At 43.4% G+C, this 25,305-nt stretch overlaps 1 protein-coding gene across 3 annotated transcripts; it reads left to right on the forward strand.

Moving 5' to 3' along the window:
* The first annotated feature begins 11,268 nt into the window (after positions 1-11,268).
* On the forward strand, positions 11,269-25,104 carry LOC148030113 (uncharacterized). Of its 3 annotated transcripts, none has more exons than XM_087686386.1 (6): positions 11,269-11,742; positions 23,274-23,326; positions 23,420-23,484; positions 23,591-23,669; positions 23,963-24,265; positions 24,462-25,104. In XM_087686386.1, exons 1-6 carry the CDS (start codon positions 11,345-11,347, stop codon positions 24,500-24,502), a joined length of 939 nt encoding a protein of 312 aa, XP_087542512.1. In that variant the 5' UTR covers positions 11,269-11,344; the 3' UTR covers positions 24,503-25,104. The 3 variants fall into 3 exon arrangements, with proteins under 3 accessions (XP_087542512.1, XP_087542511.1, XP_087542514.1); XM_087686385.1 differs by having other exon boundaries at positions 11,274-11,742; positions 24,457-25,090; XM_087686388.1 differs by having other exon boundaries at positions 11,562-11,742; positions 23,279-23,326; positions 24,457-25,085.
* The last annotated feature ends 201 nt before the right edge of the window (positions 25,105-25,305 follow it).

The following is a 25,305-nucleotide window of genomic DNA, read 5'->3' on the forward strand; positions in this document are numbered from 1 at the left end:
TGGATGAGGTGGACTGGAATGGCTACGTGCACAAGACTATAGACCAAGTAGCCAAAGCACTAGCCCTGGGCAATAGACAAGCAGGCGGAGAATCCCCGGCCTCTAAAAATATGGAGAGGAAAAAACCTTCCTTGAAACCCTCCTTCATAGGGTATGGAAGTGTGCTGATGGCCATCATCCAAGAGGCTGTAAAAGAGCCCAACAAGGAAATGAAGGAGCGGATGAGACCCCAGATAGGTTGCTGACCCACCAAGGAAAAGAGCCATAGAGCAATAGGACAGAAACTGAGACAAAGAAGGAGGAGCTTGAGGCTCAATCTGGATAGAAAAAAACAAAGAAGCCTACTAAAAAGATAGCTTAGAAGACGAAACAGAATGGGGGGGGTAGGAAGAAGGAAAAAGAAGTTCTAGAGAGAGCCAAAAGGGAATCCCTAAGAGAGGCAGCATAGAGGAAAAAGAAGGAGAAGGAAGAAGCTAAAAAGCTAGCAAAAGAATCAAGGAAAATAGACGAAGAGAGAGAAAGAAGAGCCGTGGAAAAGGAGGCGGAGTTGAGGAGATAGGAGGAGGAAGACATGGCCGAAGCAACTCGCTGGTTCATAAAACAACAAAGTCGACTCAATGGCCTAGAAGCTTTAAGTCTGCCCATGGAGGACAAACTCGGCTCAAGTGCTCACATACCCGAAGTCATGCCGCCCGTGGTCATCGAAGGCAAGGGTAAGGCTCCCATCCATCCTGTCCCGTCCCTCATGGTGCCCACCAGTGAAGCAACCATTGTCACCCCAAGCATCCCGGCCAGCACCGATGTGAATAGTTTTGTGGCCTAGATGCAGTATTTCATTAATAAGGAACTAGCACAAGGAAAGAGCGGGGAGACTATGGCCACAGGCAGAAAAGGGCAGCCACAAGTGCCGAGTCTAGGCAAGATCCAAAACGCCAAAAGATAAAAGCTTCGACCACCCCAATCCCTACCACTATGATGCCACCAACAAACCATGATGAATATGTGGATGAATTGCTCTCTCAGTTAGAGAAGGTAAGGGAGGAAAGAAAGATAGCGGTGGCCGAGTTGAAAGCGAAAAAGGAGTTGATGGCAGCCTTCCAGCTCGAAAAGACAAGGCAAATGGCTATGCAAAAAAAGGAAATCCTTGATCTGAAATGGGAACTAAAAGCCAAAGAAGAAAGGGAGCAAAGCAGGCAGCAATAGCTCGTAGATGAAAATCACGAGCTAGTGAAAATATAGAGAGAGTATAAGCTTCTAATCATGCAACATGAGGATCTAGCGGCAAAAATAGGTCAAATTGAATGGGGCATGAAAGAGTTTTCCACAGGGGAAGAAGGAAGGAAGCGAGAAGAGGAACAACACCACAGAGAAATGGAAACCATGACCGAAAAGCTAAGTCTTGAAAGATAGGAGCAGGAGAGAATGAGCAGGAAATTGGAAGACCAGGAGCAGAGACTCGCGGCCCTGGTACAAAGACAAGGAGAAGGTATGGAGGAAATGAAAAAGAGAGCTGAAGAGTGGGCAGGCCAAAATGAATCAAGAGTAAAGACCTTGGCGTGTCGTCTGGCTCTTGTGGAAAAAGAGAAAGTCTTAGCAGAAAGCAGAGCAGAGGCAATCCAAGTGGCTTTCAATGCTCAACAATGAATCTTCTTGAATACCTCAATGGATGCCACTCACGCAGAGAAAGGGGAGTCCTTGGAGATGGTAAAGAAGCAGTTGAGCATAGCATGCAGAGCTCTGCGAGCAGGGCTACACGTGCCCTCCCAACCCATTGCAGTTGGGCTGAGCCTTGATGAACAATGTAAATACCTGTTGTTGGCTAGCCTAACCTCCTAGGAGATTGATGCTCTGGGGTTCATAGAGGAGGTACAATAGGAAGAGTGCCCATGAAGTGAAGCTGAATTGCAACTTGACCTAGGCAGATTCAAAGAAGAAGTGATCCCACAACCCCCTTCACCCCTTTCCGAAGGGTAAGGGCAGCCAGCAAACGCGTTCGAGGAATGAAAAACCACCCTGAGGGAGAAGAGAAGGAATATGGTGGAAGAAGCCAAACAAAGATTGAGAGCTAACCCTATGGCACAGTCGTATGTACCCCTCCCCCCATGCCCAAATGACCCGCCAACCAGTTTCCATGCGGAGCTCATAATCTGGGAAAGACAAGAAAAAGAGAAACGTCCCTTCAACTTCAGCTTCCTCATCCCCAATGCCTTGCATAGAGTCCTTCCCTCTAAAATAGTGGATGAGGTGATTGGCATCGGGAGTCGGCTAAGCCAATAATGGCTGGAAGAAAGAGTGAAGTATCCCACCCTTTGGGGCACCAAGGATGCGGAGTACTAGTAAGATAAGGTTTTTGAAGTGCCTTGATCCATGCCTGGATACGAGTTCCAACCACCCACTGTAGCGGAGACGCATCTGCAATGACAATGTGTTCGCACGGATGACCCCACTTACATGGCATATCCTCGTAGGGTAGGGATAGACTTTGATGCAAACACCCATGGCCGTTACGACTTCCCCGTCATATATAACCCATGTACTACCACCTTAGCCCAAGCCCTTAGCTTCACCTCTGATAGCCTAGATGCCACCATGACTCGCTTTATTGCTGACTTCTCCTCCTGTCCAGATCCCGCCTTCATTACCACATGCAACTATCTTAGGCTATTAAAAATCCTACTTAGGCAAGACCACCCTGGCAGAACGTGGCCTCTCCCCACTCTTTTTTTACCCTAACGCCATTGATAGCTGCGCGATGACCCGCCTAATGATGCGAGCCAGCCTTCTACCTTCCTTTTTCCTCGCTATTCTTGAAGACATGAGTGACAGCCGATTCACCTGGCTGCAACCACCCATTCCTCTCCACCACTCCTCTCCAGGTCCAATTGAACCTTAAGGGTTTCATGCAAAGGCAATAATTTTTGAGTCACTCCATTAAATCCCCTTCACCACCACCTTCCGATGACGAGAACTAGCAATTAGCCACTACTCGAATCCTGTACATCAGCAGGGCTTTAATTTTTTTTTTTAAAAAGAGAATCCCATGACATGTGCACACGCAAGTCATGACACATAGCTCACAATCACTGCACCTAGGGGTCCTCAAGTTAGGCATGTCCAGTGACCTCGATCGGTCGGACACACCTAGCCCCCTAGCCCTTTTTGCCGCCCCACTTCACGCTTAGGGCACCCCAAGGGCAGGACACACCTAAGAACATAACACTCGCCTATGGTTATAGACCTGTCAACCTAAGCTACACACACTGCACCTTCCTCTACATGAACATGGCCCTCAAGTGTGGGACATCACCCAGGCTTACCTAGGCTTAGACCCGACTCCCTGTTCTACTAGTACGAGCACCGAGCACTGCACAACGAGGTAGATACCCCCCTTAGATCGAGCACTTTCTCCTTCCAAGTACAACAAGATGTTGCAAACCACCAACTTCGGAGGCCCCCATCATCCACTCGACACACCTTGGGTCCTCCATCCAAATCATTACCAAAGCTTCCCAATCAAACGAGTTCCCCAGCCTTGGCCCGTACTCCACCCTTACACTCTTTGAATGCTTTCAGGCTTATGCTTTACGGGTCTGAGTTAGCTTGGGATTTATGCTTCGGATGTACCCTACTAGGATTTGGCATGTCTGATGCTATGTATTTGATGTATTAGAGCGTTGCTTGCTCTCTTTGCATCTGACTTCACTTCTAGTGGGAGCCTCTTGGTATATTCGAATGTACAGAGAGTCTTATTTACAGATGAGCTTGAGCTTGTGGGATAGTTACATGCATTTGCTCTCTTGAGAGCTTTATGTCTGCAGTTTGTCTGTAATGGGTTGATTTGATATGCCTATTGGGATAGACACCTATCTCTATCACAGGTTTGTCAGTTTTGTATGCATCTTGGATGATGATGTATTGAGCTTCTTGCTCTATCAGTTGTGCTTGTGCTTGGTCTCTTCTCTCTTCTCTTACCCTGAGACCCATTACATGCATGACTTCTAGACCTATGAGATGTCTCTTGCCTGATTGGTTTGACAGTTCTTGGTACCTTCTTGCTTGTCTTATTTTCAGCATACTTTGGGTCACTTTTGGAGGGTGGTGCTGTCCCGAAACTGCCATATTTCTTTTCAACATTAAAAGTGGGGATTTTGGGGCTGCCATTCCTTGCATTGTTGCTGTGATAATTATTAGCATATGGGGGTTGCCTGATAGGGTATCTTTGCTAGCCTGCAATGGGCTGCATGCCCTCATTGCGATGGTATTTCCAACCATAGCGTTCAACCAATTCTATGGTTGCAAACAGGGTGGCTGGCTTTGAGCCATTACATCAGTTGAGAGATGTACATCTAGCCCATAAATGTATTTATGCAATTTGGCATCATCACTGACTGCCTCAACATACATGGATAGGTTTATAAATTGGTTGGTGTACTTCCTCACGGTGAGATTTCGCTGATCAAACTGATACCATTGCCTAGCCAAGCGTTCTTTTTCCACCGGGGAGACAAAAACTTGGATCATATGCATCTTGAACTCTTCCCAATCACGAAACTACTGATTTTCTCTTTGAACGAATCTCCACCATGTGTGGGCAAAACCTTCTAAATGAAGGGAGACAAAAATAATCTTTGTCTCATCGGTACGAGGGTAGATGAGAAAATAGGCTTCCAATTTAGAGGTCCATTCCTCTAGTTCAGCTAGGGATGAGGACTGCCCATTGAATTTAGTAAACACAATCTTGTCACGCAGCTCATTTGGGCCTTGTTGTCCGTGAATGCCATGTGCTACATGATGCCCATACATGCCTTGCTGTCCAATCCCCGGCTGTCTAAAATTTCCATGGGGGCCATACTGCCCTTGCATTACATGAGGACCAAATTGCCCATTAGGACCTTGTTGTCCAAAATGTCCATGCTGCCCATTACCATATGCATGCTGCCCATTGCCATATGCATACTGCCCATTGACATGTGCATGTTGCCCATGCACTCTGTGCATTCCATGCTGCCCAATATTTGCATTGGAGCCAATCCCTTGAGTGTGCAAGTAGCTTCCGTTATGGGGAAGTTGGAGTGCCAAGGATGGGCTTGAAGGATTCGTAACGGGGGAGGGAAGGAGGGGCTCATCATGTCGAGTGGAGGGCTCACCCGTCTCATAAGTGCTATGGGGAATGCCATGGGTACCACCAAGACCTTGTGGGCTACGCCCGGTCTCCAAGGGGGGGGGGGGGGGGCGGTTAGCCTCATGGGGAGGGACATACTCCTTGGGTCGATCCGAGGGGGGGGCAATGGCGGGGATGAGGGCGCCCATGCACTTTATGAGTAAGTCCATCTTGGCCATCATCTCGAAATGACGATGATCTTGGCGGGTTTCCATCTCCCTGTGGCGTTGCTCCATCTCTTGGTGTCGTTCAACATGATGGGTCTCATGTTGGCATAAGGTTTGGTTGAGCAGAGATAAGCGGTCTATCTCGAGGGCACCCTCTTCAAACATGTCTTCACGATCCTCCGGAGCTAAGCTAGGATCGTTCATTGAGGCATGGGAGTCCCTTATTTCATGGTGAAATTCCTCCTGGGCCTTTGCTTTACCCTTGTGGCCTGCCATCCCAAGTGCAATCCACCAGACCCCTTGTTACAGAAATGACGATACCTTGAGCTAGGAAGCTCCGATCGCCAAACTTTTTGATTCAAATGAAAGTCCTAGATCCTCTCTACGAGGCTATATAAAAATTTCTCTGAAAGTAAATGATCAGGGCTTTGCTGTAATCACTTTTTGTGGGCTGAATGTGTAGGACTGCTGCCTATCCCACAATACCTTTGGGCACAAAACTGAGTGTATCTCCCAAACAGTAGGGCGGAATGGGAAGATTTTTAGTTCAGATCAAAGGGGAGGATGCCCTCTTTGAATCAAGCTATAGAGCCCATGCTCAGTCACACAAGAAGGCTTTACTGTAATCAACTTTTGCAGGCTGACGTGTAGGACTGCTGCCTATCCCACATTATCTCTGAGCACAAAACTAAGTGTATCTCCCAAACTGTAAGGCAGAATGGGGAGGTTTTTGGTTTACATCAAAGGGGAAGATGCCCTCTTCGAATCAAGCTATAGAGTGTGCACTCAATCACACAAGAAGGCTTTGTTATAATCAACTTTTGCAGGCTAACTGTGCAGGACTAACTGTCTGCAATACCCTGCAAAGACTCCCTCAAGGAGTATACCTTATCCCAATGGTGAGGGTCTTATCCTAGACATCCAAGGCCTCAACGGTGGCTCTCAATGCCACATAAAGCCATACATCCTTTGCATCCGTAGTTCATTCCTGAGACCATTTCTATAACTGCATACCCTGCCCTTCTTGCATTGCATCCACCATACATTACCAAGTGGTTCGTGACATTACCAATGCATGTAGAGGCTTGTAGACTCGAATGATCAGGGTTCGGGCTATTCCATCAAATATACCTGCACCAGTAATAATTCTTTGGGCTTTAGATCACCGGGAGGTGGGAAAAGTTCCCCCCGGGCTGGGTTGTGCACCCCTTCAAGGTCTTTGATGGCAAGGGGGGTCACCCCTCTTTTGTCTTGCCACCTCGTCTGGCATCGGGCTTTTCCTCACCCGGAATAAACATGACATACATTTATTAATTAAACACCCAGCATGAGATGCATTTCAGGTTTCAAAATTTTGGGCTTTTCATGAAGTGCATGGAATTGGAATGGGGAATAGGGATAGAGAGCTTACCAGCAGTGACTCACTGCCTACTCACCCTTATACAATGGATTTTTTAATCAATTCTTGGCTCAGCCAATTCACAAGAAGCCAAACGAGTTACGGGTAAGCAAAAATATAATCTCAATGAAGCTTCAGCATGAGTAAAATCCATTCCAGTGCCATAAGATCAAAGGAAAATGACTAGGATTAATATGCAGCATGCATTCAATGTCTGGGACTCCTATTATCTACTTGGACTCATACATTCTCTCAAACATGTGGATAGGATTCAACAAGAGGCTTAAACGAAGAGAATGAGAGCCAATAATCGGTTACCTTGAGTCTTTTGGAGAAGAAGGCAGCCACTAATGCCGCTTCAGTCCTTCATGAGAGCTCCACTTTGATCCCACATGCTCCATAGCTCCAAAATGGTTGTGCTCCGTCAAGAAAGGGTGAAGTCAAGCTTGGGGAAGGATGGCTCAGGACCTTCCCATGAAGAGCTCTTGCTAAAATTGAAGCTCTACTCCCATAGCCATGGCTGCCCACAAGTGCAGAAAAGACCAAAATCTTCAAGATTTCTAAGCTTGATGCCAAGGTTCCATGGCTGCCATGGACTACACCAGATCAGGGTTTCTTGAAGTGGAAAGGGGAGTCCAAGAGCTGAGGAGGAAGCCTTCAATGCTGCTCAAGAGGCTTGCCAAGAGCCAGGAGTGGGATCAGGGAGGAGAGGAGGGCTGGGGGGACTATCCAACAGGCCAGGAAGTAGCCCGTTTTTTGCATCGCAAATTTCGGGGCTGCTCCTAGAGGCTCCAGACAGGGTAGACTAAGCTTGATGCTGCTCTAGATGTTGCTCCAACTGAGGGGAAAGCATTGGGACCAGCCATCCTTGCTGAGGAAGAGGGGGAAGCAAGATTCCTGAGGTTCTTGGGCTGGAGGTTCCATGGCAGCTTGGAGGAAGGAGGAGAGAGAAGGTCTTCTTGAAAAGTAACTGAGTTTTTAGCCTTCTCTAACTGTGCTACCCTCCTTTTTGCCCAAAACCCTAAAAAAAACTTGCATGAAAATTAGTGACGACTTGTCAAATTTGTCTACCCACCTCCAGATGTGTCCATGGTTCTTGGGAAAGCTCCAAGAAAGGCTGCCATAGTCTTCAAGAGGGCTAACAGCCTGCCTGAGTACTCCTGTGTACCTGTGAAAGAGATGTAACTGGAGTTTTCTAACTATGGGAAACTGTGAGAGCCCTAAATTTATGGGAAAAGAGAAGGATCAAGGACAAAGCTCTGATACCACTTGTAATGAAAGAGACCTAACTGTCCTAACTAAGGGGAAGGAGAGAGAGGACTGCAGAAGAAGAGGGAGAGGAGAGAGAAAGGCAAGAAGAAGAGAGAGAAAGAGGGAGAAAGAAAGAAGAAGAGGAGGAAGAAGAAGATGCCATGGAAGCTTGAGAAGGTGAAAAGAGAGTTTCTTGATAATTTTTGTGATGCCTCAAAATACCCTCTTACACCTTATATACCGTCAGTGTGGCTGGTATGTTCCCATGATCCTCGTTCATTACATACATGTGTAATAATCTAATATCAAACTTTCTACATTTTATGGAGCTTTGAGAACTTCTAAAAATTTTTATGACAATGCCTTTAAACTTGACCTTCCCTCTCGTTGGAACATTCATAATGTAGATGTTAATTTTATCAATCTTTAAAGAAATAATCCAATATATAATCCTCCTCCTTTACTTCAACAAAATATTGAAATTCTAGAACATGAGTCTCTCAAACAAACCATATGACTACTTGTGTAAGCAATATTTATTCTAGATATCTTATCAAATTTAAGAATCATCTGGTTGAGGAATTCTAGAGGATGATAGCTTGTGCTTTACACTTCTATCTTACTTTGTTCTCTGTACATCATCATATCACTAGCAATCGAGGAGAATTGCTATCCCACCCCAAGGGTATTTTGTTGAGAGGCACTAGTTTTTAATGCTAGAGGGATAATCACCTTAACTGGTTCTCCTCAATGTGTTAGGGCATTTTCTTAAGGGGATGATAACCTTAGATAGTTTCAACATTCTTGCCCTTCACATCTTCAATCATTACAAGTCCTTTCTTATTTTTGAAAGTGATGCTTGAAGAAACTGATCAATAAGTCTAGGCCATTTGCCAAGATATTAAGGTAGCCCAATATCAACATAAAACTTACTTAGACCTCCAAAGAGCAATGAGGACATTTAAAAAAGGAGACATGGTTTTCTTAAGGGTGAAGCTTGAGAAGAGCTCATTGTTCTTAGGAAAAGATAAGAAGCTTAGTCCAAGTTATTTTGGGCTTTATGAAAAAATAAAGTCTCTTGGGAGGCAAGCTTACAAACTTAAAATGAATAAATTGCGATGCTAGCTCAAAGAGTTCTAGAGTTGCAACTAGAAAGGATCCTTAATATAAGAGAAACCCCCTAATGTTTTGCATGGTTAGAAGATGCCACACTGGATAGTATCTAGAGTTTCTCCCAAGACGATGACATCTTCATTTTTCTAAAGGTCAAGGATGTGACGTACCCATTACACTAACCTTGTGCTTATTTGTTGTGCCATGAAAAAATTGAAGTTTGAGTATTGATAGATTTAAGTTTTCATTAGAGAAAAATGGTAAACAAAGCTTGCAAGGTATTTTCATGGCATTAACAATAGGCACAAGATGTAGAACTACTAAAAGCATAAAGCCTAGCAATATTAGAATAAGGCTTTAAATGACCAAAGTGAGTAAATAAGATAACATAGATGTGTAGAGCTTGGAAATTTGACCATCCTAGAAAATTTTGGCACATTGATCTGACACCAATAGCTTGTTAGACTCAACAGAGCATTCAAATAGGAGAATAAAGAAATAGAGAATAAATGGATTGATAAGGGAGCACGCTTTCAAGAATATGTAAGAGATTGACATTAGCTCAAATTAGGACACTCCCAATATGGAAAGAAATACACATGCTTTATGGAAATGAGTTGGGCAAGCACCTCCCCTCCCTTCCTATATAAACACCTATAATGGGCCCTCACGATCATCTTTACTCTCTCTCCCCAATTAGCTCAAGGATAACATGGAGAGGTAGTACTGCTCTCAATCTTCACCCTCCCATTCCTCAATCATCATCATTGTCACCATGCTCTCCTCCTCACTGTAAAATGTTGCATCCTCTAGACATGTTTATTTCAGCATGTAATACAAAATAATATTTTACATATACACATAAGATTGTCAGCTAAGCTTTCTCTCTTTTTATGTCCACTTATCGACCCCCCATCCATCCCTCTTGCATGCCACAATGATCAAAAGCCTACCTTCACAAGTGGAGATTCAAGTCCTTATTTTAATGAGGGAACTCTATTGAAATTGGTTTGAATGCTTATTATGATTAGCCTCGAATCCATGTTCGTGTTTGACCACTAGATGAGGAAAATTATATGATTCAAGGGACCATTGGAATTCCTAAGCCAATACATTACAAGCATCATAAGGGTTGTCGGTTACTCATCTTACAAGATAAGGCACTCCACTTCAATGGATGGTAATAAGTAAGAGAGTGCTTGAGTACCTTGTAGGACAAAGAACCAAGTGGTAGTGCATTGATAACATAGAAAGACTCTTGTTATGCAAGAGAGCCTAGTTGGGCTCTAAGCTCATAAATCCCATGTAGTTGTTGAACAAAGCATGATCATGTACGGCTTAACTTGGTAGGGCTAGAAGATCCTATCCTAGGAACGACGATTTTTGACCACTCTTATAGGAGAGAGATTTTGTAAACACTTTGAAGTAATATTTTTATTGTTTTCCCAATTGTTTGTCATGTGCCTAAAGGTGTACCAAGGGGGGTCTCTTTATATGTTTCACAATGTGGTAGTATAAACTACTTAGATAACTAAAGAAAGATTAGGTGAATGTATGGAACTTGTGTGAAACCAATCTCAATGATTGGCTTTATCAATGGGTGGACTTGATAAGTTGGGTAGTTGAGCAAATGTATTTTAGGAAGAGCCCCTAGAGTGCGACCGTTCATGATAGGATAGAACCTCCTAAGCTAACATTGTTTTAGGGGGAATAGTGTAGAAGTGTATTGGTTCTTGAGGTCGTGGAAGCAACTACCGCTCTTTATGAACCAAGTACAATGTTAAACCCTTTCATATTTCATTGGGTACAAAGCGATTATCATAGATGGTCGTTAAACTATTGTTTGGATGAATGTTCGATGATTCTTTGCCAAAAAGAATTGAAATTCCCATGATTAGTTAAGTCCATCGTTCCTAGAAGGGAGATTGGATGGTAACATATGTGAAACTAGGGTATTGCTGCTGACTACTCGAGAACGCCTTGAAGGACCTAAGGAAGGGGTACCTTGTAATTGTATGGGTAATATAGATATAGGCAGATTGGCATATCTCATCCAACAAAGATTAAACCATAGGGAAGCTTTGGTAAAGTTGAATATATAGTAAATATTAATTCGGATATTGAAAAACTTGAGAAAAATACTTGCGCACCTCAACTTTGAATCCTAAGGCCTCGCAAGGGAGGCCATAAAAGTCCAGGAATGTGAGTTATGAATGTCAATGGGCAAACTGCAAGATTTGTGAGCTGGCAGAGATGAAGGAAGTGAGAACGGGGCTGTTCATTGGCGACCTGAAAGATGCTTCCAACGTGTTATCATCACACACTCAGAATCAGAATAAGATCACGCATGTTCTCTCAATGCTCTTTGATTCAGCCACATCCCTCCCTTCCGGCCATGTCCAAGGTCAGTTAGGGCAGGGAGCCTATGCCAGCTTGGGCTTGACAGAGAGCTTGGTGACTTCCATTCTGCAGCAGCAGCGTTTGCATTTGGAGGTCTCTCCTAGCAGTAACCTGCCAATCCTGCGCGTGCCATGGAAGGACACCGAAGACCAGAACATCCTGGACGATTTAGAGCTTTGCCTTGATTTCATAGACCAAGGTCGCACGCATGGCGCGGTTCTGGTACACTGCCTCGCAGGCGTCTCTCGAAGGTGTGCCTTCTGTATGCGCTGTATGTATCTTTTGTTTACGCAAAAAACCAAGGTTTAGTCTCAATCTAAATGGTTGGTCTCAGTATCAAAATCGGTGGAAATTTTGCAGGGAAGCCATCCCGATTTCTTAAATTTATGGCATGCTTCATTTGCTACAAGAGTATATTAGCCCCTAGATTGATTGAAACTTGAGTGTTTTAGCATTCATTTGCAGAGCAAAAAACACACACCCTTTGATACTCTGTCTTAGCTTGATAAATGTGATGTCACGACAGAAAAAAGCAGCAGCCGTTTTTCTTCCTGCTCTAAGCACATTCATTATTCTCCTAGGCTGGTTGCACACAATCTTTTGCCTTGATCATAGCCTTTTGTATGCCCTTTGTTGCAAAGACTTCCATTGAGGGCATTTCTAAATCGGTCCTTAGGATCTGTCTATGGTTTAGTAAGGAGAATCAACTCCTTGCACATGAATGCTGCCCTTTGAACAAGTTCCCATGATATTAATGATGCCTTTGTATCGAGTAAGTTGCTGTCCTCAATCTCCGAGCATGATTAGTCTTATACATGAATAAGGTTTTACGATGTCAAACATTGTAGTTGTTAAATAAATGGAGGTAGCAATCTTGCTTTTCAACCATCTTACCCTAGAATTGTGGCAAGGGTTATTACAATTTGAATCAAATGAATGACAGTTGTGTTGTTGTTTGAGCCATAATGGAATATTTTTTCAAAGAGTTGGCTTTGCCAATCATGTAACCATTTATAGTTTGAATTGTCCATGTGAATACAACTTAGAATATGATAGACTTATTGCCTGATACAGTGGCTCATAAATGCTGATAACATATTCGACATATCTAGAAGAAACTTTGACTTGTAGTGATACTTAGTGAGAATAAGCTGTGCAAACCCTGCATAAACAAGGCTCTAGATCCCTAGTCAAACTAGGGTGTCTTTAGGTCCAAAAAAAGTTATAGAGGACATGAGACAACCTCTCTGTCAATATAGAAGTGGAATGAGAAGAGTAAGGTGTTATGTCTTTGTGTTGAGCAACCAAATTCATCACATCCACTAACAATCAATTGTACTGCATTAAGTCCTAGTTTTGGTCTAACAGCCCCAAAAGGCTTTATTTGTATTAATTGGCACTTATTTCACATGGTAAGACAAATGCTCCAAAATCCCCTATAAAATAGGGCATGTTGTGGGCATTCTTTACTTCCCCTGGTTTACTTCATTCATTCTCCCACATTTAGATCATTCTCTCCCTCTTCTTCAGCTGCCCACAAGTTCTTTCAGCATTTGACCAGATCTGGAGTGCTTCTACAGCCTGCACATGATTCATTGCCAGCTGCCCTTGATCTCTGTCCACATCGGTTACCTGTTTTCACTATCTTTACAGCTGCATTTGCTGTTCCGAGTGGCCGGCCCACTGCCTTTGGTCTTAGACATCACTCTATATATGCTGTGTTTTGCAGTCCTGATGCTTCCAGCTAGTGGGCAATATCTATAGCAGCTGTTTTCTGCATCTCAGGCAGCCACCCTGCACCTCAAGGTTGCTTGTGCTGTCAATTGCACCTGCAGCATCTGCATTTTGCAGGAGCAGGCCTGTTTCTTCATCAAACACCTGCTTTTGTCTACAGCAGTCCCTTTCTAGCAGCTACACACCCTCTTGCCACTGCCTGGAGAGCTAATGATGTGAGAGTGCGCAACGGAAGAAGAAACACAAACACAGAGGAAGAGAGAGAAAGCAGAAAATGAAGGAAGAAAATCTGCACTGACTGAAATGAATGCTGAATACAAAGGTGTGGACTGATCAGTCCCTGTATGCAGCCCGGAGCGTCAGTGAGGGCACCAGATCAGGCTGGAAACAATGGCAGCACCAATGCCGGAGTGGGAGAGGAGGGAGAGTGTGCTGAAATCTGCAAGATTGAGAGTGGGACTGCTATATATAGCCCCCCAGCCTCCAAACTGGCCCACTTGGCCTAAAATGGCCGACTGTACCAAAAAGAGGCCTAAAATGGCTGACTGCCACCCAGGAAGGGAATGCACAACAAAAACAGCAACACACAAACTGACAGAGCTCCTCTGTCTCCTGCCAGACTCTGACAGGAGCTCACAACTAGGAGATGACAGACTGACAATGAAATAGAGTAGGCTAACACCCCCTCTCAGATCTTGGGAGGGTCTGAAGCCTAACATCTGCATGTGATGAAGCAAAGAAGCCATCTGCTAAAATGTTGGGACTCAGGGTCCATGGGGCATGAAATAGGCCGACACTCGGCCATACCAAACTCCAAAAGAAGCTTGGAGATGTACTTGTGCTGTGAGATAAAGATGCCCTGTGTCATCTGATAGATCTCCAGACCAAGAAAGAAGTGAAGGATCCCTAGATCTGTCATGTCAAATTCCTGCCGTAGAATAGACCGAGTGTGCTCCACCTGTTGAGTGTCGCTCCCTGTAATAATAAGATCATCCACATACAAGATCAGCAAAACACAAAAGTCACCCATAACCCTAAAGTAAAGGTTGGGGTCATGATCAGAGCGCTGAAAATCACTTTGTAGAAAGAAGCAGTCAATCCTCTGGTACCAAGCACGAGGAGCTTGCTTCAGGCCATAAAGGGCCTTCCGCAGCTTATAGACATGATTCTCCTTCCCCTGCACAAGAAAACCTGGAGGCTGTGAAACATAGATCTCCTCAAGGACGCCATTCAGAAAGGCTGACTTGACATCCATTTGGTAAATAGGCCAACGGTGGTGAGCTGCAAGAGCCAAAAGAACTCGAATGGTGGACATTTGAGCTGTAGGTGCAAAAGTCTTAAAGTAATCCAAACCCACCCGCTGTGCAAAACCCTTGGCAAAAAGCCTAGCTTTGCACTTGTCCAAGGAGCCATTTGCAAGATACTTGGTCTTAAAGATCCATTTCACACCTATCACCTTCTGTTTCTTGGGACGCGGTACAAGGTTCCTAGTCTGATTTTGCTCGATGGAATTGAGCTCAGCTTGCATAGCCTGTCTCCAAACATCCTGCGCAAGAGCCTCCTCAACAGTGGAAGGCTGAGAATCCTGAAGAATTTGGGACATAAGAGCATAGTTCACACAACGGGAACTATCCTGCGAGGCTCGCAATCGGGCTGATCTACGTGGACCTATAGAAGAAGCAGGAAAGTGAGTAACACCTGAATCTTGCATAAGCCGGCGATACCACAAAGGAATCCTAAGAGACTCCTGCTACGAGGGAGATCGAGTAGCCTTCGGAACCTGCAAAGCACGTGTCTAAGAAAGGGACTCCCCCTCACCAAGGGAAGGTAGATCCTCCTCATCTGAAGAAGGCTCTCCATCGGATGGCGGTGTATCCCTAGAAGACTCCTAAGGGGAGGCTGAAGGGGTGGAAGTACTCGAAGAAGAAGAAATCACATCCGCCAAAGGGGGAGGGAAAGCCGAAGTAGAGGGAATAAGGAGAAGCCATGTGTGAGTACGAATATTGGTTGGGTCCTAACTTCTGTGTTAGATGAGGTTTATGTGACCAGATGGCAAAAAGGTAACCTCTGTGGATCTAGCCTTTGGGTTAGATAGAGTAGTTATACTGGTAGCAACTCAAGGCACAATGCATTGAGTTGCAGGGTGTGGGAGTTATGAGGGACCCCTAATTCGGGGTTTGAGAGTTGCGGAAGCGGCCCTTAGCTAGAGGGTTTTGGTTCCCCTTGATAAAGGAAGGGAATATTTCTTGGCCGACTAGGGAAGGTTCATAATATGGTTGGATAGGCCGACTAGATTACTTTCTTGGGCTATAGAAGGAAGACTCTTCCAAAGCCATTATTAATCTATCTTTCATCCAGTCAGAGTTCTTCTAGGTCGCCTTTAGCTCTTCGCCTACCACCTATCGGTATTGCCATCCAAACTTCACAGTGGAAGCGTACGGGTGGACAGAGCCATCTTTATATCAGTTTGTTTGAAATTAAAGTAGTTTCCATTCTTCTCATATTTGATATGCATTCTCTACTCCTTGCTCAAATTCTGTCCGTTGCAGCGTATGATTTCTACACAACCCTCCTCGATTGCTCAAACATATGAATCTCCATTTTGTGTTGATGAGTCATCTCCTTTGAAGAAACTAGGGAGTGGAAAGGAATCACCTCCACATTTGGACCCAATCTCGTCCTCTTCATTAACCCTAAACACAGACCATCCTTTGATGCCGATGATTAGTCTCCTTTGAAAAAACAAGGGAGAGGTACATACACACCCTTGCAAAGACCCTCCCGACACTTCTTCCCTAAGAGTCAATTTTGTATATTTTAAGAGAAACTGTTGGGAATAAAGGTCTCGTGCCTTTTAAATGTGCTCGAGTGTGAACACGCCCTTAGCACTTGTACTTACACATATATATCTATCTAAAAACCTTAAGGTACACACTCGTCATTGTACCTGAAAACGTGCTCACTCTTTACTCTGCTCTCTCTCACTCTATCTCTCACTGCGCATAGCGACAGTCTACCTCAATCTTCGTGTCTAACCAGTCCCTAATTGGGGTTCCATTGCCTCCATATGTGAAACTTAGTACAGAGGACAGCTCTATATCTGATGATGAGAAGGCTGAAATGGCCAAGATACCATATGCTTAAGATGTTGGCAGTTTGATGTATGCTATGGTTGCTACATGTCCTGACATTGCCTTTGCAGTGGGAGTGGTTAGCAGATACATGGCAACCCCTGGCAAGAAGCATTGGGATGCATTGAAAGGTATTATGAGATACCTCAAAGGCACAAAGGAGTTGTGTATCTGCTTTGGAAAGCAGAAGGCATTTGTTGTTGGCTTTACAGATGCAGACTATGGTGGTTAGCGGACTGCAGGAAGTCCACTTTTGGGTGTGTGTTTACTTTCACAGGAGGAGTAGTCTCTTGGATCTCTAGGCTACAAAAGTGTGTTGCATTGTTTACTACAGAGGCAGAGTATGTGGCTGCCACTGAGGCATGTAAGGAGGCTTTATGGCTTTCACGTCTGGTGGGAGAGCTTGGCATCACAGAGTTACTTGTTCTCCATTGTGATAGTCAGAGTGCTATCATGCTAGCACGGAATCCTGTCTTCCATGCAAAGACAAAGCACATACAGGTGAAGTACCACTTTATTAGAGATGTACTTGACAGCAAAAGCATTGAGCTTGTCAAAGTGCATATAGATGATAACCCTGCAGACCTTCTCACGAAGGGTCTTCCAGCAGAGCGGTTTGCTCATTGTTGACAAATGATGGGAGTTGAATAGATATATGTATTTCAGCTTTGTACATACCTAGACTTAGCTTATTTTTTTCTCCTCTTAAGGCACATTGCCTTTAGGTGGGAGGTTGTTGGGAATAAAGGCCTCGTGCCTTTTAAATGTGCTCGGGTGTGAGCACACCCTTAGCACTTGTACTTACACATATATATCTATCTAAAAACCTAAAGGTACACACTCATCATTGTATCTGAAAACGTGCTCACTCTCTACTTTGCTCTCTCTCACTCTCTCTGTCTCTCACTGCGCATAGCGACAGTCTGTCTTGATCTCCATGTCTAACCGGTCCCCACAGAAACTCTGCCATGTAGATGACAATTGTCGTTCAAAGGCCAAGGGTCTTAGACCCATATCCAAAAACACCTCATCCATAGCTAAGGGTATTCTACCTATACCAAAGTTGAATTTAATCTCCATTCCTAAACCAAAACCAGTCCCTTTCAATAGTGGTAGTTCCCCTCCAAGGAGGTTGAGAGGGGTCTTGCCCACGGAGGTAGCATAGTTTCTGTATCCCTTGGTATCCATGTTTATTAGTTGCTAGCCACTGATGTCATGGATTCTGAAAAACCTCCCCTATCTAGGGCACTTCTTGTCTAAGAGTCAATTTTGTATATTTTGAAACTCTGCCATGTAGATGGCCAAGAGTCTTAGACCCATACCCAAAAACACCTCATCCATAACTAAGGGTATTCTACCTACAACAAAGTTGAATTTAATTCCCATTCCTAAACCAAAATCGATTCCTTTCAATAGTGGTAGTGCCCCTTCAAGGAGGTTGAGAGGGGTCTTCCCCAAGGAGGTAGCATAGTTTCTCTGCCTCTTGGTATCCATGTTCATTAGTTGCTAGCCACTGATGTCATGGATTTTGAAAACAAATGCCTCCCTCCTCCCTCGTCAATGCCTCCTAGTATCTTTGACTTAAGGGTGGATCTATATCGGAGCCTTTGTCTACTTCTACTTTGTCACCCACTATTTCGGTTGAGTAAGTGTTTCTACACATTTATTAGGTGGAGTCGTCTTCTTTGACTCTCTCTTCTTTTGAGCAACCTTGGCTTATTGCTAGTGGTGCCTCAAGTCCTATGACTACCCGAGGTGATTGGCTACATGTTCTCTATGTGCTAGAGGAGTTCGTCATTGCTAGTGACATTTCTTCGGGTGCCTATTAGTGGTGTTGGTACCTTGCCTCTATTGTTTGACCGTCCATCAAGTTCCATTTTTTATTTCCTCCATGTTCCTAACTTGGGCTTCTCTCTTCTCTCAATTCATGACCTTCTTAGACTTGGGACTTGCATTGTCTTCATCAAGTCGGCCATCTTTGTCGAGGAATCTTCAACGGGAGCCATGTTTGTGATAGGTTGGCAAGAGAGGGGGCTATCTATGCTCCATTCCCCTTCCATTGTGCAGGGCCCTTTGGGACAGCTTTCTCTTGTCGCACGAGTTCTTGATTGTGCACCATCTATTCCACAAGTTTCACCCCATTTCCCACCATCTCCTCTGGTGGTTCCCTTGTACCTCCCATCCCTTTTCAAAGGGGAACGATATTGGTGATGCGGCTGTGGATTTCTTGGCTCTTTATGTTTTAGAGGGGGCTTCCCAGGATTGTGAGAAGTTGCTTAGGGTTTCTAGTCTACTTTGGGCCTTTCTATTATGTGGCCATCCCTTTTCTTTATCATTGAGCCACCATTCCTTGTCTCTTGGTGCTTAGTCCTTGCTGTTTCTATGCAGCTTATGGTGCCTTTGATAGTTCCTTGCTATTGTCTCATAGTTAGGTTAGAGACTTGTCTCACCCATCCTTGATTGGAGTTTTTAGGAGTGATTCGTTCAAGGCCTCTTCATTTCCATTTCTCTTTGGTGGCCTTCTGTTTGATGAGATTTTTCTATGGAGAGGGGGTCTTGCTTCTTGGGAGGCTTTCTTCATTGATGGACTATATCGGCATTGGCACTCTTCTTGCCACCCTTGGATCCGCATCTCCTTTGGCTTGCAGTTTCATGTCGCAAAAGCGAAATCCTAATTTGGGAGGATCCTTCAGGCTTTTGCATCGATAAATAGACAGGCTACCTACCATTCAACCTATCCTATTTTTGTAGGTCATTACTCTCCACTAAAAGTTTTCAACCATCAATCTTTTCTCTAGTGGCTATCTAGCCTTCACGACTACTACCACATCTCCATTAGCATCAGGTGCCTTGTTTGTAGCTTGTGTTTCAGCTAGATTGATGACATCAGTTGTTGCTTTGCTTGTGCCACATTTGCAGTGTACGTTTGGAGCCTAATCCGGCTACCCTACATTAGTTTTTCCCGCTTCAAGTGATCAGTTGCCAACACATTGAGGTAGTACACTATTGCGTTTTGCCAAATCTAGTTATTTACTTTAAAGTTCTCTTCTTTCTTTCTTTGTGTTTGTGGTTTCGCATTTTATATGCCATTGGCGGTAAGTGGGCCTTAAAGCTTCGATGTCATGTAGACGGTAGCATTGATCGCTACAAAGCTCGACTTGTGGTGGCAAAGAGTCATGCATAGAGATAGGACGTGATTACGAGGAAACATTTGTGTCCATGACACGTGTAACAACCATCCATACAGTCATTGCTTTGGTTGCATATCGTGGATGGAATGCATATCAACTTGACATTAAGACTGCTTTCTTACATAGTGACTTGAAAGAGGAAGTCTATATTAGCCAGCCACTAAGGTTTGTACAGGAGGATATGGAAAAGAAAATATGCTATTTGTGAAAAGCCTTGTATGGTGTGAAACAAGTACTATTGAACTAATGCACGCTTTTTAGATGATTAGCATCTTTAAATAACCCCAAAACACACTTAATTAATGAAAAACACAAACTTGGTGCATGGTTTGAGAGAGTTTCAATGGTCCCCCAAAACACTAATTTTTTGGGGCACCCTTCAACATTTATAAATAGACAAGCTGCCCACCATTCAGCCTTATTCTTTTTGTGCTGATTTCAGCCATCAGACTTCATCCATGTGGAGGTCTATCCTTTGCGATCGCTGGCACTCCTTCCACAACTCCTTTAGTGCTTGGCATCTTCATCCATTGCTGCCGTCCACTATTTGGTGCCCCACACCTGGCTGTGTTTGGCATCCTTGTCATTGCCAACCCCTCCTACTACTTGCATTTGGATTCTACAATCCCAGGCATTAGTTGGCAGTCCCCCCCCCCTCAGGCGACCTTTTGGAGCTTGCATTTGGCCCTCCCCTTTACTGGTGATAGCTTGTTGTTGTTTTCCTCCTCTAGGCAGTAGCCCTATTGCTTTGTTTACTTCCTGCTACTGTCCTTTATTCCTAGCATCATTTGTGCTATCACCTCTATCTTTTGGCTACTTGGTGATTAGTGTTTGGTGTTTTCCTTGTCTTTTGCACTTCGACTAGTGCCCCACACTTGGTTGTGTTTGGCATCCTTGTCATTGCCAAACCCTCCTACTACTTGCATTTGGATTCTACAATCCTAGGCATTAGTTGGCAGCCCTCCCCTCCTCAGGCGACCTATTGGAGCTTGCATTTGACCCTCCCCTTTATTGGTGATAGCTTGTTGCTGTTTTCCTCCTCTAGGCAGCAGCTCTATTGCTTTGTTTACTTCTTGCTGCAGTCCTTTATTCCTAGCATCATTTGTGCTATTGCCTCTATCTTTTGGCTATTTGGTGATCAGCATTTGGTGTTTTCCTTGTCTTTTGCATTACGACTGGTGGCCATAGCACTTGGGATTTGTCTTCAGTGGGTGTCACTCTCCAACACTCCATTGCTCTGGCCTTGGGTGTTCTGCACACCCTTACATTTATTTACACCATTCATTCACTTTAGAGTTTCTTCTCTCTGTGTTTGAGTTTTGAGTTTTGCTTGTCATTGTCTGAGTCTTTGTGTATCAATCCTAGTCATACATGTTGTGTTTCCTTCGTGCAAACCCTAACATATTCATAGGTACCATAGGCATGGTGTGAGAAGATTCGTTCTTACTTAATTGGCCTAGGCTTTTAGAACAATCTGACTGAGAGCACTCCTTATGTTAGATAGGAGGTGCATGATCTTCTCATTTTGATCTTGTATGTTGATGATATGCTTTTGATTGGAGTTGATGAGCAGAAAATTTCAGCGTTTAAGACTGATTTACAGCAAGCATTTGCTATGATAGATCTTGGCCACTGGCACTACTATCTTGGTATCGAGTTTGATACTCTTTTTTTTGGGGGGGGATATTGTTTTGAGGCAGTCCAAATATATTAGGTAGCTATTGCAGTGTTTTCAGTTTGAGGACTAAAAATCTGTCTCTATCCCAGTTCAATCAGGCTTCCGTTTTTCTCGAGGATGTTGGTGATCCTTTTGATAATTCTCTTTATTATAGAGGCAATTGGATGTTTGATCTATTTGTGTAAATACATTGCCGGAGATTTTGTATATTGTATCCTAGTTGAGTAGATTTATGCATAGCCCAGGCTCACGGCATTGGCAAGCAATTAAGCTGTCTTCCGATACTTGAAAGGCACACAAACTTTGGGGTTGTTTCACTCTAGCACCTCTTCTTCCTTGCATGCTTTTACAGATAGTGAATGACAAGATTTTTTGACACGAATGCCCACTAATGGAAATTGTTTCTTACTTGGTGATGCTTATATCTCTTGGCTTAGCAAGAAGCAACCTATAATGACCACTTTGAGCAGTGAAGCTGAATATAGGGCAGCTTTTATAGCTTCAATTGAGTTGTTTGACTCAAATGCATTTTATTAGACTTGCATATTGCACTTCCATCAGCTACATGTATCTACACTGACAATTAAAGTGCATTGACAGTCACACAAGATCCAATATTTGATGCACAAACAAAGCACTTTGAGGTGCTTTATAACTATGTGAGAGATAGACTCCATGTAGGGGAGATTGATTTGGTCTATGTGCCTACATAGGACAATATAGCAGACATACTCACCAAGGCTTTATCTAGTGTGAAGCTTTTCACAAAGCTTTAGGCTTACTTCCATTTGGGGATTGATCTATGACATATCCCTATTTCATTTATGTCATTCACTTGAGGGGGTTTATTAAATACACCCTGTACTTTCCTTGGAGTGGTTTTGGTGTGAACACATCCTATCCACGAGCACTTTTTACCCTCTTGCATAGGAGAGGTTTTTCCTTGTGTGAACACACTTCAATTTGTAGGTTTGTATGACCTTAGGGTTGTGCCTTGTACTTTCAGTCTTGTGATTCAGTATAGTGAAGGTACTCTTGCATGCTTCTTTGTCTATTCTCACTCTTACTCTCTACTCCACTTCATGTCTATTTAGCTCCACATTTGATTTAACGTTTACATACATGTTATGGCTTCAAGCATTGGATTTTATGAGTGCTAATGGCTCCCATGTCGGCTGTGGCAATCCAAATTGCATTTGCCCAAGATCTCTGTATTGCCTTAAATTCACTGAGCAAGCTCACACAAATCATCCCGACCTTGTCTTATTGCATTTTTCTGTTGTTGCTCTCACCAACGATAATGTTCTTCTCAACAAAACTGTCCCAAATTTCATTGGCAAGTGAGCTTAGCATTAAGAGTTTTATGTAACCAGTGAATACTAGTTTGATTTGTGACATACATATGACTAATCAGTGTGACTTATGCGACTAGTATGACTGGAAAGATTTTACCCAATCTACATGTTCAAGGTGAAGGCAGATTTGGGATCAACATCCAAACTTCCTAACAAAGGCGGATTAATTCTTATGTCATGATCTTTATGCTTAGATATTTTTATAAAGTAATACATCTTAAACAAGATTCATTTAAAAGGCTACAGTTACATAGAGTTTGTTTGTATAATGTCTAATTACATAGTAAAACACTTTTCTTCAGCTATGATCTACATTTACATGCTAGGATCATGTGAAGGCTGGGACTATGAGAAGCCATAAACCCATGTACTGTAGCTTGCACAAAGATAGTGGACTCGGAAGTTTTTTCTTTCACTTCCGCTCATCGTAATTCCAAGCTTAAAGATAAATTTTCATGCATTCACCCATGTTTGAAAGGCTTATCATTGTAGGCATGCCAAGTTAAGGGACTTATATTTCCTGAATGTCATACAAACCAATGCACGACTGATAACTTCCATGCAGAATCCAGAGCCTGAACAATCTCCCTGATCTATTCCATCATAAATTGCATGAGTCATACTAGTTGATTCAATGATTAGCATTATGTAACATACAGGCAGGGACTTGCCTAAGTTTAAAAAGCTTTGCAGTGCAGCTGCTGTGATTGCATATCTGATGAAGTCAGAGGAATTATCACTTGATGGTAAGATACAGTAGTACAACTTCTATACAGAAAGATTCATATGCTTTGTGCACACATAAGTTTAAAGCAGTTTCTTTTTCTTTGCATTTGCAGGTGCGTTGGCTTCATTACAGAGTGTAAAGGAGAGCGTCTGCCCCAATTTTGGCTTTCTAGGGCAGGTATGTTTTGGGTTAATGATTGCTGTAACTTATGAGCTTAAATACATTCCTTGCCTCGTTATTGTCTACCTTAGGGTAGCTCACAACATCTTTTTGCATTGAACAGTTGAAGCTCTTTGAGGATATGGGGTTCAAGGTTGACTACGATAACCCAATCTACAAAAAGTTTCATGCTGAGAAGCTTGGTCAGTGCAGAGGCTTCAATTAAGTATTAAAAGGAAAATTGTATGAATGCAGTCTCTTTTGCCTACAGAACTTTGTCCCAAGTAAACTTAACCTGGTTTTGCAAAGATCTATTTTATGTTTTAAATCTCTACAATAGGACTAACCTTGTGCAGATTTCAACTGCTTGAAGTTCTTAATTTACTAACCAACCTAGGCAAATACATTATCTAAGACAATTTATGCATATGGAAAGTTGTATGGCATTGGAATGACTTCTTTACTCAGCTAGACATCTATGTGCTCCATGGTATAGGTGAAGCGTATGAAAGAGGTGAAAAAGTGGGGATTTCTTCCTTTGCAAAGGACCCTTCCTTATCTAGCTCAGGCCGATCAGAGTGCACATCACAGCAGTCAGAGGGAAGAGTCTTTCAACTTTACCGGTGCAAGAAGTGTAGGCGGTTAGTGGCATCATCAGAAAATATTCTAACTCATTCACAAGGAAGCAAAAGCAAGCCTTTCAGAAGAAAAACCAAGGAAGAACTTTGCCTTTGGAAGGAGCAGAAGGATTCAGGATGCACATCTGTTTTCGTTGAGCCAATGCAGTGGATGGCCACTGGTATGTATCAAGGAAACTGTAGGTCAAGCGCACTTTGTTATGGTGTGAATATGAAATGTTTTACATTGGATTGGCTAACTTCTGAGCCTGTATTGTCAAGCATTGCTGCCAAAGTTGTTTTATGGTGCTGTCAGCTTTGGCTATCTTATTTTGTTTCTAGTCGAAGTAACTTGTTATGTCTACTGTTTCAGTACAGGAAGGTGGTGTGCTGGGGAAGCTGTCCTGTCCAACTTGTGAAGCAAGGCTAGGGAGCTTCAATTGGGCAGGCCAGCAATGCAGTTGTGGTGCTTGGGTGAGTCCTGCATTTCAACTGCACAAGAGCCGTGTAGATGAATGCGCATTTTGAAACTAGGATGATGTAAAAACAGGCCTTCTCAACATTGGGTGTAAGAGTTACACTTAAGCCAATGTAATTGGTTCTAACAACTGAGTGCCAAAATTGAGTGGGAATTCTGATACATGGGATAACAGGGGTATTCCATCACACCCAAAGTTACTGTTGACACAAATGCCATACAGAAGAAAAGAAGCTAATGGCGAGGGTTGGTAACAGTCTTGAACTTACAATGTACATAGGTGTGATGGTGACATTTACTCTGTTTGGTTATCACCCAGAAGTAGAGCCAATCAATGGGAATTCTGTTCATGTGACTTGAAGGACTGCAAGTTTTTCTCCTTTTGGAGCATGTACTTTTAAATAAGAAAGGGAAGAATTGAAGTTCTATACGGTACTTTAAAGGACCTTTTTATATTTTTAGGAGTGTCTCTCTTTCATATACAAACAGAGAATAAGAGAGCATTTTTGGCCATGTTACATTCATTTTATTTAGGGTAAGGATTAAAGAACCCTTTGCATTTAGGTAGTGCATGGTTTTGCATTGTTTTGTCTGTGTGCAAGCTCTTGCTTAAGTGCTAGTTTTCACTGTGGTGGGTGAAGTTTTGATGTTGGCAAGGTGCTGCATTCAGGCAGTTTTTGGCCACTGAAAAGCTTAGTCCTTCCTGGTCTTTGTGTGGAAGAAGCTATCGATGATCAGCCTATT

Source organism: Lygodium microphyllum, chromosome 10 (genome assembly GCF_053477565.2).
Source record: "Lygodium microphyllum isolate KBCC chromosome 10, Lygodium_microphyllum_v1.1.10, whole genome shotgun sequence".
In the NCBI taxonomy this organism is placed as follows: Eukaryota; Viridiplantae; Streptophyta; class Polypodiopsida; order Schizaeales; family Lygodiaceae; genus Lygodium; species Lygodium microphyllum.

Coding starts and splice junctions, on each gene's coding strand:
- LOC148030113 (XM_087686385.1), top strand. CDS start 11,345: ATGAAGGAAGTGAGAACGGGGCTGTTCATTGGCGACCTGAAAGATGCT. Junction 23,485..23,590: donor ATTTTGGCTTTCTAGGGCAG/GTATGTTTTGGG, acceptor TGCATTGAACAG/TTGAAGCTCTTTGAGGATAT. Junction 24,266..24,456: donor AATGCAGTGGATGGCCACTG/GTATGTATCAAG, acceptor CTACTGTTTCAG/TACAGGAAGGTGGTGTGCTG.